At 35.7% G+C, this 12248-nt stretch overlaps 2 protein-coding genes across 3 annotated transcripts; one reads left to right on the forward strand and one right to left on the reverse strand.

Annotated features, from left to right (window-relative positions):
• Positions 1028-4792, forward strand: LOC105157805 (two-component response regulator ARR14-like). Its single transcript, XM_011074285.2, has 7 exons — positions 1028-1130; positions 1267-1412; positions 2578-2727; positions 2841-3269; positions 3650-3726; positions 3866-4369; positions 4478-4792. Exons 2-7 carry the CDS (start codon positions 1274-1276, stop codon positions 4580-4582), a joined length of 1404 nt encoding a protein of 467 aa, XP_011072587.1. The 5' UTR covers positions 1028-1130; positions 1267-1273; the 3' UTR covers positions 4583-4792.
• Positions 7935-11880, reverse strand: LOC105157806 (probable GTP diphosphokinase RSH2, chloroplastic). 2 transcript variants are annotated; one of them, XM_011074286.2, is made up of 6 exons: positions 10848-11879; positions 10568-10753; positions 9657-10117; positions 9124-9282; positions 8694-9045; positions 7935-8583 (listed from the first exon to the last, which is right to left on the reverse strand). In XM_011074286.2, the coding sequence occupies exons 1-6, from the start codon at positions 11556-11558 to the stop codon at positions 8272-8274; spliced, it is 2181 nt and encodes a 726-aa protein (XP_011072588.1). In that variant the 5' UTR covers positions 11559-11879; the 3' UTR covers positions 7935-8271. The 2 variants fall into 2 exon arrangements, with proteins under 2 accessions (XP_011072588.1, XP_011072589.1); XM_011074287.2 differs by lacking the exon at positions 9124-9282 and having other exon boundaries at positions 10848-11880.

Consider the following 12248-nt stretch of genomic DNA (forward strand, 5'->3'; position numbering starts at 1 on the left):
ATACATCATTTTTACATTCTCTCATTTTTTGCACAAGCATAAAAATCATATAGTTTAATCAAAATAAAAACAAATTGTTTATGTAATTTTACTTCAAATCAACAAGAAGAATGGGTAGTATAATTTTAATATTATTCATATACCTCTTAAATTAATTATTATATTTATTGCACTAGAAATAGCTAAATTAAAATAGAATTTGTAAATAATTATATATCATTAATTATAACAATATTATTCATTGAATACACTATATATCAACAATAAAAGAAGTAATTGCATTAGTTATTGTGAAAATTCAATAAAATCCCATTCGTCAAACCAAATACAATATTTGGTAAGAGACGAAAATTATTAACGTCGGTTTGAATATTGGGTGTAATTCCTATAAGAAAATTGAGAAATTACTGTGATCTGATGTTGCGTGAAAAGGCAGGTAAAGAGTAAAACCAAATAATAATAAAGAACATTCTGGATAATACAAATAGTAAGTTGGTAAGCACAATTATTAGTGCTTTATATGAAAAAGATAAAAATAAATACTCTTTTCAATCCGCAAATAATTCATTATAAAAAAAAAATCTTAATTAAAAAAGCAAATTAAAGGAAAAATTGTTATCTTTTCTTTTATGTATAGGACTTTGACTTCTACAAAAATTATTTCTTTTTTTTTTTTTTTCTTACAAACAAACTCATATATGAGAATGTAAATACCTCAACTTTGAATCCAAATTATTATGCCTAATAAGAAAAGTATTTAAGAACTTCCCATGTTATGTGAAAGGAGGAGTGGACTGAAAAATAGTCAACAAAGAGGGGACCACACATAAAACAACTGGAGTTAACCCATTGGTTTACACACTACCCAATACAGGTTTTTTTGTTCGAGCGCTAAAGTGCATGTGTGAATTAAAATTCTGAGCGTTACAAAAGAAACGAGGCGTAACGGAGTTAATACCTTTAGAAAAAATAAAAAAATAATAATAATTTTCACAAAAAAATTACTCAAGAAAATCTCACCCCCCAACCCCTATATATATACATGCTCTCTCCTTCATTTCCCTCACTCCAATTGCAACCCTCTTCTTCAACATCTTCTTGCTCTTCATACTCTCCTTATTCTCTTCTTTGTATGTTCTTCATTTTTCTTTCCCCCATCCATCTTTTGTCTTATAATAATCATCTTCTTGTTTTGTTTCATTTCTAATGTTTGATTATTATCAACTAAAACATTAAAATTCATACATTTCTTGCATATATGTATAGGGACATCATGTGGGATTTAGGCAACCTAAGCGCTCCAACAGCTTCATACCTCACAGTGATGCATGAGATTCATGTTTTGCTAGTCGACCATGACTCAGAAGGACTAATGAACATTGGCAACCAGCTAGAAGCATGTCACTATAGAGGTATATCAACAATGGAGTTTAAGTAAAATAATTCCCTTTGCATCAAGAATAAATCTAAAATTATTTCTTCAAGTTTATATGATTTTCCTTGTGAATAATTTGATTTAAGATGCATGAGAAGGTAACATAAAACACAAACTCAAAAAATGAGCCAAATTAATGAACCATTTTTCTTGTCATCTTTTAATTTTTATTTCCCATCTATATATATATATATATATATATATGTGTGTGTGTGTGTGATTTATAACAAAACAATTTTTTTTTTTCTATAAAGATTGGTTTGAAGATCCATTTTTGTTCACTTAATTTGGATCTCAACCAAAGATTGTTTTTTCCCTTCTCTGGTTTTCATTTATTATTTAAACTCCATTTTTGAAGATCTGTTTTGTTTTCTTACATTGATGAGTATGCTTGTAAAAATCAAGAATGTTTAAGTAAAATTGCTTTTCATTTGTTATTTAAACTCCATTTTTTTCGATCTGTTTTGTTTACTTACACTGATTGATGAATGTGCTTGTAAACATAAAAAATGTTTGAAAAATATTTGTTTTTATTTGTTATTTAAACTCCATTTTTGTGGATCTGTTTTATTACTTACATTGATGAAGAGCACGCTAGTAAACTAAGACTATTTTAATAAAAATTGGTTCAAGTTTTGGGTTTGTATCTTATTATTCTGGTGTTTTAAGTATTTATTTTGATTTCGCGCGCAAATATGTAATTAATATTTTTTCAAATGATACATTTACCGTTTACCGTTACCGTTTACCGTTACCGTTGTGGAAGAGACATAAAGACGACAAGATGAATTAATAACCAATAGCGTAATCTTATTTGTTATCCAAATAATTTTAATGTCAAGAATCTATTAAAAGATCCATGTCTAAAGCACATTTATTATAATTATTGCGACTTTTTTTTTTTTTTTTGGGTAAAAATTCCTTCTTTTATTTAGTCGATAAAAATATCACACTCTCTTTCAACTGTCCGTATATACACATATATAGCGGATACATGTACTTAGATACATGAATTTACTTACATATATGTATATGTGAACACTCATTTATTTATGTAAAATTGCTAAATATTACATGTTCTTATTTATGTGAAACTTATATGTATGTTATCTAAAATTAGTATTTTTTTGGTATATCTGCAGTGACTCTTGTAGAATTGGCTTCTTCTGCTATAACAATGCTCTTGAACGGAAAGGTGAAATTTGATTTGGTCATGGCAAACATCAACTCACCAGACCTACACGGTTTTAAGCTTCTACAACAAGCCGTCAACATGGATATACCGGTCGTTTGTAAGTTATATTTCTTGTAGTGTTCATTAGTTGTCTTTAAATTTATCCTAATTCTTCCAAATCTTTTGTCATAATTAATATATTGATCATCAGTTTTACGAATTCTTGTGTAGTGATGTCCGTTGATGATAATGTGTTCATTGCCATGAGGGCTATAGAAAATGGGGCATTCCTTTTTATCAAGAAACCAACATCGATGGAGGTGCTGAGCGGCCTATGGCAACATGTAATAAGAGAAAAGACTCGGGCAATGAGAGAGAGGGAGAGGTCGTGTGTTGCGGCCAATTATAACGTACGAGGTATTGAATTTCGTGAAGTGGTTCATGAGGATCCGGAAGAAAACCCTAATCACATGTATGGGGTGATGATGAACGACAAGGGCAAAGGGAAGAAAAAGATTAATATTAGGGGAAACTATGATGAATATGATCTTGAGAATCATATCATGATGAACAACAAGGTGAAGAGAAAGGTCTGCACTGAGTGGACTCAGGAGCTACATGAGAAGTTCATGGAAGCCGTTGAGCAACTTGGCGAAGGGAGTAAGCTTTTCGTCGTTTTATCCCTCTTCAATGCATATATTATATAGTATTATTGAAGTGATTTGCTATATATAGTATACTACATTCTTGAAATTAATAGCATTGATATACTAGCTTTATATGAAGTAATACTCTTAGTTAGGGACATTCTAATCCCTACTTGTTTGTTGTTCATGCTACATGTGTGTCTTTATGGATTTATACATCAAAAGAGTTCCACATTTACACATATATATGATGCATTTTGTTCTTGCAATAATGTGCAAATATACAACACTTTTTGAAGTGCTATATTTTTATCGTATACGTTTCGTTATGCATGTGCATGAACGTGCATAAATAAAACGTATTAATTAATAAATAAATTTGGCAATATATAGGGTGCTTTCCGAAAGAGATTCTGGAGTTAATGAATGTTCCAGGGCTGACAAGAATGCAAGTGGCAAGCCATCTTCAGGTTTGTTTTTTCCACGATTAACATTAATTAGTTTTATTAAATGAATTAAGCATATATATAGTGTATAACCAATTGAGTATTATTCTTACATCTTGGCTCAAAAACCCTAATTTGCATTAATATTTGTGCTTTTCATTAGAAATGTCGTAACGACAACTGGCGATCCCCTGGAGAGAGGAAGACTCATAACCTAGCAATTCAACCTCTGTCTTCCGACACTGATGGGTCCCAGAGGCCAAGGAGGTTCGGATCAATGCCCCGACTGTCCAGGGCTAGTTCGTACCGTGTCCCTGGCCATGAGGGTAGTGGAGTTGGAGAAAGCTCCAAAACCAATTCACCAACTGAAATGCCAAATAGTGGTGGTGTGGTTGATCAGAACATGGAAATTAGTGGACCTATCATGCCTAATGCTTCCTATCATCAGCATTATGGAACCCTAATTCCTCACCCAAGCACTCTACCAGGCACAATCCCTTCAAACCCTATGCACCAATCTGATGACTTCTTTAATTTTGCTGACATGGATCGCCTGATTCAGAATTTCTCTGGCTTCCCACAAGGACCTCTTGCAGGGATGAACAATCCTGGCTCGAGCTCGGGAGGCTATCACTTTGACGCAACTTATCATCATGGTTATGATCAGGTATATATATCACATGACAAGCGTATAACCCTGTGCATGACATGATCGACCATTAATTGAACTTAACTTATCGTTGATTGTTCGTCTGTTTCAACCGTGACCTTGCAGAACAATGTAAGGCCAAGCGCGGATACTGCAGGGAGCGGCCAGTGGAGTTCCGGGACATCAAACTTTGGGAGCGACGAGTATTCAGAGACCAGAGGCCATAATTAGAAGAAGTTTCAAAGTCCAAACAGGAAAAGTTGATGAATAAAGTATTCAGAGATAATCTGCATACAAAGACTATCTATAAATAAATGGATTCCAGAACTACAGATTATCTGGTTTTCCATAGTTTGTAATAAATTAACTATATACTGCCTTTTAGGAATTTGATGCTTTTCCTGTGGTTGCTGAACTTTATTTGATGACATTTTGTCTAAATAAAGACTGATGTGTTCTCTTTAAGGCATGCATGTTTTTTATGTTAAGGCTGATGATGTTAAAGGTGTTAACTTCTTTCCTGCAGGTTTATTGGGGAACAATTCTTTGCTAATAATTGTTCCTAGCTAGTTTTCTAGCTACCTATTCTGTTAATTAATTAGAGCTTGTAATATTGATTTATAAGACTCTTGTACTTTTAGTTACCCTTTTATGCAGCATGTTACGAGATCGATGGCCCGGAGCATGAGGTATTGCCGTGAGTTTTACGGCCGTTTTGTCTTCGAAAAGGAGCTTTTCCCAAGAAGAGGAAGATTTGAAGCTTATAAGTTACTCAAATTCATCTTCTGCAACCGATGTTGGACGCGTAGCAGCAACATCAGCCCCTCAGACCTCAGCTTGGGATGGACACATGAGATATTGCTGAAAGCTCCATGGCTATGTCTTTGAAGAGGCGCTTGGCGAAGGAGAAGAGCCCTTAAAATTAAGAAGCCGCTCAAAATCTTCATTTGCGACCAATACCTGATGCACGGGATCATCATTAGCTCCTTAGACAAGGAACTTGAAACGGGCACATGACCTAAACGGAGCTGAATAATACGACATGTGATGCAAGGTGGTGTCTCGTACGTAGTGCAAGCATTTTTCTGCAACTCTCTAATTTGGTGAGACTTACAATTTTATCCTTGAAAAGGCGACTTATTAGGACAAGGAGGCTTTAGAACTTTTTAAACTCCTTATCTGCCACCGATGTAATAGAATACTTAGAAGCATCCTCTTCAAGTAGTACATGTAAACTGAAATTGCCTGGAAATTCAAGCTTCTGTTTCTTGATTACTTCATTTCTAAGTTTACATGTTTTTACAGGATTACCACCTAAAGTTTTGATTGGGTTGTAGAAATCATGTATATAAGTAATTGTCATTGTTAAATGAAAATTTCTAATTCAAACCAAATAATTAGTTGTGATTAAAGTCATGTAGTAAAAGAGCCAGCTAGCAAGTGAATTAATGGATAAAGAAATAAATTGAAGACCTTGCAGATTAATTAACTGACAGCTAAATACCACTTAAAAAGAAATTTAACACAAACAAGAAAACCCAAAATCAATGCATACATGGTGAAATAGCAACAGGTTCTCTAACACTTTTACTCCTCGATTTTATAGGATTTCAAAATTAGAAAAACTCGACTCATTTAGTTTTATATTTTACAAAAAATTTTAAATAATCAACTCAATATATTTAATTCATAAATCCATAAAATAGATAATTAAATATGTGGAGTTTTCTCAACTTTAAAATCATTTTAAAAATTCAGTAATACAAAATACTAAATGTGTCGAGTATTCAATTTTATAACTTTTAAAACAGAGGTTGGAGCTGTGTATACGAAGTGCGACTAAAAATATAATTTTGTCATACATACATATGTTATACCTTACTTGCAAACCCCATAACCACCTTTTTATATATGATGACTTGCCCTCTTTCACATGCATGCAATAATTAATCTTCTTTTTCTCTTTTTGGACGGCTGTCTATCTATCACTTTTCTTCATCAAATTTGAATCTTTCCACATAGGTTCCTTTCCCATCTCAACTTTCTTTTTCTCCTATAAATTCAACACTCTCAAACTATACTTTACCATAAATCAAGTTGGTTTTCTTGTTCTTGTGATCTTACTCATCATAATACTAACAAGAAAACCAACTTCTGATATAGAGAACTCAATGGAAACTGCTACTTTTGCTCATTCTTCACCAAGGGCATTAGCCATGGTGCTAGCCCTGGTGTCGGCCATCGTCCTCTCGCCGTTATATGTTGATCACCGGAAAAGTGAGAGCCGCTTTGAGGGTCGGTGGAGCTCCGGCGGGTTAGTGCTGCCTGCGGTGGTGGCAGGGCTGATAGTAGCCATTAAAACCACCACTTCTTCATCCAATAGCAGTGCCAATTTTCAGTCTCGGGTGTAATTCATTAAAACCACCACTTCTTCATCCAATAGCAGTGCCAATTTTCAGTCTCCAGATCATAGTAAAAGTAGTGCTGGTTTGGTTTTCAGGATTGGGAGTTCATCATGGGGGCTGGCTGGGATTTTGATCATGCTCTTGTTTGTTGTTTCATGGCAGGATTCTGTGCAACACTTCTTCTGGAGATAGGAAAAATGAGAAGGGAACAACCAATGACTTAATTCTTGGTTGTGATGTAGTTATATTACTAATTTATGGAAGCTATAATTATATTTGAAAATTGGGCCCTTTGTTATATTATATTATGATGCAAATACTATATATGTGGAGGATTTTGAATTTATTATAGAATATAGATCTTAATTATGTATAAATAAAGATGTGTAAATACAAAGCGAAGGTCTAAAAAAGTGAAATTCTTGCAAGCCCATTGAGAATAGATTAACTCGTACGTTGTGTTGAAAATGACATAATTTATTGGGCGAAATTATGTTTTTAGTCCCGTAAGATAGGAACTCAACACGTTTAGTATTTTATTTTATGAATTTTTTAAATAATTTTAAAATTAAGAAAACTTAACGTATCTAGTTTCATGTTCTGCGTAATTTTCAACCCAAAATTAAAAAAACTTGACACATTCGATCGCATAAATCTCGTAAAATAAAGAACTAAATGTATGTTGAATTTTTATAATTTTAAAATCAGTTTTAAAATTTTAAAAAACACAGCGCAAACATGTCGAGTGTTGCTAAATTTTGCAACCATTTTTTACTATCTTGTAAATCACATCACTAAAAGTATCAAATCCGTATTCTATAGACTTAATGGTGTAATTTGGCCAACTTGTTGATAAGGCATATTAATAAAAAAACAGCAGAAGTAGAAAATTTAAACATTACAGAGAGAAGAAGTTTTAGAAAATACGGACAGTTGTAAAGGTTAACCACCAAGAAGTTTTGACTAAGTCCATCCAAACAAAATTAAGCGTATAGACTCCTCTAGACAAGAATCCCTAAAAATTTGGCAAAAAGAGAAAATCAACATGAACAATTAGTTCTTGCGCCTGCATGTTTATGCACATGCACATTTCCGCATCATTACCCGTGTAACACTCAAAACGCTTGATTGTCAACATACATACGTTCCCAGAATACAAAGTCTGGCGACATGACAACGAAGAGAACGATGCATGCCTTTCATTTTAGGGTACATATACTGGTCCGCCAAGAAATTCGGTAAAGAATTCTGGAAATTCGGGGCAAGGCTATCTCAATAGCTATATACATTCATAGCATATGCTGTTTTGCCAAGAAAAATGGACCTATGCACCAACACAACAGAAAATATGGAAATGTACAATTAGTGAGGCGACGTCGGTTGAATTCCAGTTAGCTAGAGCTTTCCCTTCAGAATATAACCATGAAGCTGTTCTTTACAAATGTTTATGTACAAGGATAGACGTTTTTTAGGCTACTGAATGAAATACTAGCTTAGAATGAACTCGACCATGGGTCAACTTCGCAGGCTTGCCAGGGAATTGGCAGCCAAAGGCAATGCACTTGATATGGTCAGACCCCGGTCATACATTCGCTGGATTTCTTCCCTGTATTCTGTCAGTGATTTATCTGGTATGGCTGGAGTTAATTCTACCACGTCCCCCATTTTTAGCTTGCAGGTAGGATCACTGACAGGCTCATGGTTCAGCCGTGGCCTTAATTCCTCCTTCACAGGAAACCCGTACGAAGTCCATCTCGAACTGCCACGACCAGCTGTTTCTAACAGATCCATTATGGATGAGTTAGCTGGAAACTCCTGCACAGACATCTGTAATTCCAAGTCAGTCAAACAGTGCTTCACATACTTGATCAACTAAATATCTACTACTTGTCCAAGGTTCATATGAACGAATACCAGAGAAAATATCCTGTACGTACCTTATCATTCTCTATCAGGATAACAAAGACAGGTCCATCAGAGCCACAATGAGGTTTGCAGGAAAATGTGCAATCCTTTGAATGGGTAGGAAATGTACAAGGTGGCTTCATCGAGTCAGTAAATCCAACTGATGGCATGTCCTTGCTCATTGCCTCGCACTGCCAGGTGATGACCCAACGTGCCCATTCAACCATCTGAAGGACAAAGGAAGAGTGTTTACAATCTCCTTCTTTATATCTCCAATGAGCTGCAAATCCATACTCAGCTTGCAGATGCATCTCTTTTGTTCGGATCTGAACTTCAAGGGGAACCATATCCTCACCTGTAACAACTGTATGCAGAGACTGGTACCTGCAAATTGAAATTTTGATCAATTATATGACATAGCAAATCTTTAAAATGGAAGTTCCTTTTTGAGCTAAAGCATACCCATTAAACTTGGGATAAACTATGTAATCTTTAAACCTCCCAGGAACTTCATGCCATAGCTCCTGAACAACTCTTAAAGCTTTATAGCAGTCCTCTTCAGTATCAACAATCAATCTTAATCCATGAATATCATGAATTTCATCCATATTTAGCTTCTTTCTACAAAAGGAAAAATACCCAACAGATCATGAGACATATCACACCATGAAGTAAATAACGAAGCAAGACAGACCCTTGACCGAACAGAGAGTGCAACTGCAACACATTCATATTTATCTTATTTTATCAAATTACAAAACAAAAATCCATGTCAAGTACATCCTAAGGGAAAACTTGGCTTTTAGGACAATTTACGGCCAACATGCTCAGAAATCCCAAGTCTCGTGGACCAACAAGTATTTTAGATGATTATAAACTTGAAACTCAAAAAAGGCAAGTTCAAAGATGTTGCTATGCGTGCATGCTCAATCATTGTCCATATCTAAATATTCTTGTGTATGACTTAAGAGCCCAGAAAGAGAAACAAGACGTACTTCGACATTTTGGAATAGATGCTGTACAAGCTCTTGTGTCTGCCTGACAGACTGTGGTAAGAAATTCCTGCGACCTTAAGTGCTTCCTCCAGCTTCTCTAAAGAAGATGTGATCACAGCCTCGTCAGAGGACTTGAGAAGTTTCGATGACAATTCTTGGTGGTGATCTGGATTCAGATGTTTGAAACAGAGATTTTCCAGCTGCTCCTTCCAAGTAGAGATCCCTAGTCTATTAGCCAAAGGAGCAAATATTTCCAAAGTTTCCTTTGCAAACCTCTGTTGTTTGATCAAAGGCAATGCATCCAAAGTCAGCATATTATGCAGTCGATCAGCAAGCTTTATTAGAACAGCCCTAGCATCTGCCATTGCAAGGAACATGGTATGCAATCTATCTGCCTCAACAGTTTTACTGGCTGTGTTGTTCTCCCGTGCAAGCTTGCTCAATTGACTGAGCTTAGACACCTGACATAATCATTAAGGTTTAACATGTCACCTAAATCAACATGAGGTGGATGAAAACTCGAAAGTGATCAAACAAGTTCTTGCTGAACACTCAAAGGTTTATCTTTCAAACAAGAAAAATCCACCCAATACAGTTCCACATCCAAAGTTGCACCCATGCATTGTAAAATCCCAACCTATCTATACTGCATTATTTTCATTAACCATAACCCATCAACAAATAGCTCTTGCAAATTAGGGAAAATAACTACAGCACAATAGATCGACCACATATCTTAAATGGACCTAACATGTCATTTAACTGTATATTTTCTCCCAAAGAATCTAAGGAAGCAGACTAACAGTTAATAAAGTCAATTTCTCTTACCTTAACATGTCATTTAACTGTATATTTTCTCCCAAAGAATCTAAGGAAGCAGACTAACAGTTAATAAAGTCAATTTCTCTTACCCCCTCTACTAAATCTGCAACTCCAGCTCCAAAGGAGCTGGAAATATTTTCATAAGTGACAAAAGAATCATCAACAGTGTCGTGCAAAAGACCTGCAGCAACAACTGTAGAATTGGCGCCGATGTTTGCCAGTAGAACTGCCGTTTCCATGCAATGCTGCAAATAAGGATGCCCACTTGCCCGCATCTGCACAAATCAATAGCATCAGAATGCTCAATCATAAAATATCATGAGTAGTTCGCAAGATACCCAGAATTTCTAAAAGGTACGTCCTTATTACCTGGCCTCTATGAGCCTTCTCTGCTTCATGAAAAGCCTTGATAACAAAATCGTCCTTAAAAATCGAGTGCCTCGACTGCGCGTCAGAAAGCAAATCTTTCGCATAAGGAGGCAAATCCAACTCAACGAAATTATCCTCCATGTTAAAAGTAAGCTCATCAGTTGATAAGGCATTTGAGGAGGAAGACAGATCAAAGTCCTTAACATCCAAAGCCAGAGGCAAGGGATCATAATCCACACAGGAACCCAATGCATGCCTCACGAATCCAGTAAACATACCCCCACTCCCAGACCTAATTGAACTGAAATCCGCACTCATTCTCATGGGGGGGCTCCGGGAAGACGTCCCGATTGAATTGCCCAGGCCCTGAAGCACAGAAACCGGGCTATGATGAGCCTGATCTCGTTTCAGAGACGAGCTTAACGAGGAGTACCGGAAAGAAGACCCCAATTCCTCGGTTCTATCATGCCGTAAGGAACCCAACTCCTCGGCTCCAGCTGAATAACTCGCCGATTTTATCGGCGGCGAGGAAAACAAGCACGAGAGACCACCAATTAAAGGCTTCTGCGATGGTGATGCCGATGCCGATGTCGACGACGTTGCCCGGCCGTTCACGTCGAAATCGTAGGGTGCGTGGGAGCTGATCTGGTGCGGCGCAGAGCACACACTGCTCGGTGGACTCGCATAAAGGGCTATTGTCGATACCGCCATAATTGATAGATTTCAAGCTTTTTCTAACAAATTTCAGCACAACCCTTAATTGAAACAATCACAGTATTACAAGCGCTAATTCTTCCGCTGCCTGCTTCACTATCCAATGCACACACAGAATTAAACAGGAAAAAAAAATGGGAATTTCACTAGAACTCTGAAGCTAAGACCAGAGAATCTCTACACACATATATACAGAATCAGAGCGTCAAAATGGGAAAATGAAAAGTCAAGAGAACGAACTTCTCAGAACAAATTGAAGGAATTTAGAGAGAGAAAATTGCAATAGGAGTCCTCCTCTATTATTCCACCTGATCTTTTCTAGCTTCCGGGAATTGCTTTCTCTCGAGGCCAATGAATCGGGGATGTGAAAAGAGTTTATTGCCCTCGAATACTGCCTAAAATAACGAAAATGCACCTGCAGTCTACTCTCCCAATCACACGTTACATGTATTTCAATCATAAAAATACCAAAATTAATAAAAAGTAAATAAATAATAGTGTAAAATTAGTTTATATATTATTAATTGGTTGTCCTATAAATTCTTTTAAAATAGATAAACACGACATAGATTTTAAAAATAAAAATCAATAAGTGATGAACATGAGAATGTAGAATAAATGTAATATTATTATAACGATTAAAAAATGACGTTGACTATTTAAACAAAAAAATAATTATATTAATAT

This window comes from Sesamum indicum, linkage group LG3, assembly GCF_000512975.1.
Source record: "Sesamum indicum cultivar Zhongzhi No. 13 linkage group LG3, S_indicum_v1.0, whole genome shotgun sequence".
NCBI lineage: Eukaryota > Viridiplantae > Streptophyta > Magnoliopsida > Lamiales > Pedaliaceae > Sesamum > Sesamum indicum.

Excerpts from the sequence above, each read along its gene's own strand:
- LOC105157806 (XM_011074286.2), bottom strand. The coding sequence starts at position 11,558 with ATGGCGGTATCGACAATAGCCCTTTATGCGAGTCCACCGAGCAGTGTG. Across the intron at positions 10,754-10,847 it reads AGAAGGCTCATAGAGGCCAG|ATGCGGGCAAGTGGGCATCC; the intron begins GTAATAAGGACG and ends TGATTTGTGCAG. Across the intron at positions 9,046-9,123 it reads GTTTATCCCAAGTTTAATGG|GTACCAGTCTCTGCATACAG; the intron begins GTATGCTTTAGC and ends TTCAATTTGCAG.
- LOC105157805 (XM_011074285.2), top strand. The coding sequence starts at position 1,274 with ATGTGGGATTTAGGCAACCTAAGCGCTCCAACAGCTTCATACCTCACA. Across the intron at positions 1,413-2,577 it reads AGAAGCATGTCACTATAGAG|TGACTCTTGTAGAATTGGCT; the intron begins GTATATCAACAA and ends GTATATCTGCAG. Across the intron at positions 2,728-2,840 it reads CATGGATATACCGGTCGTTT|TGATGTCCGTTGATGATAAT; the intron begins GTAAGTTATATT and ends ATTCTTGTGTAG.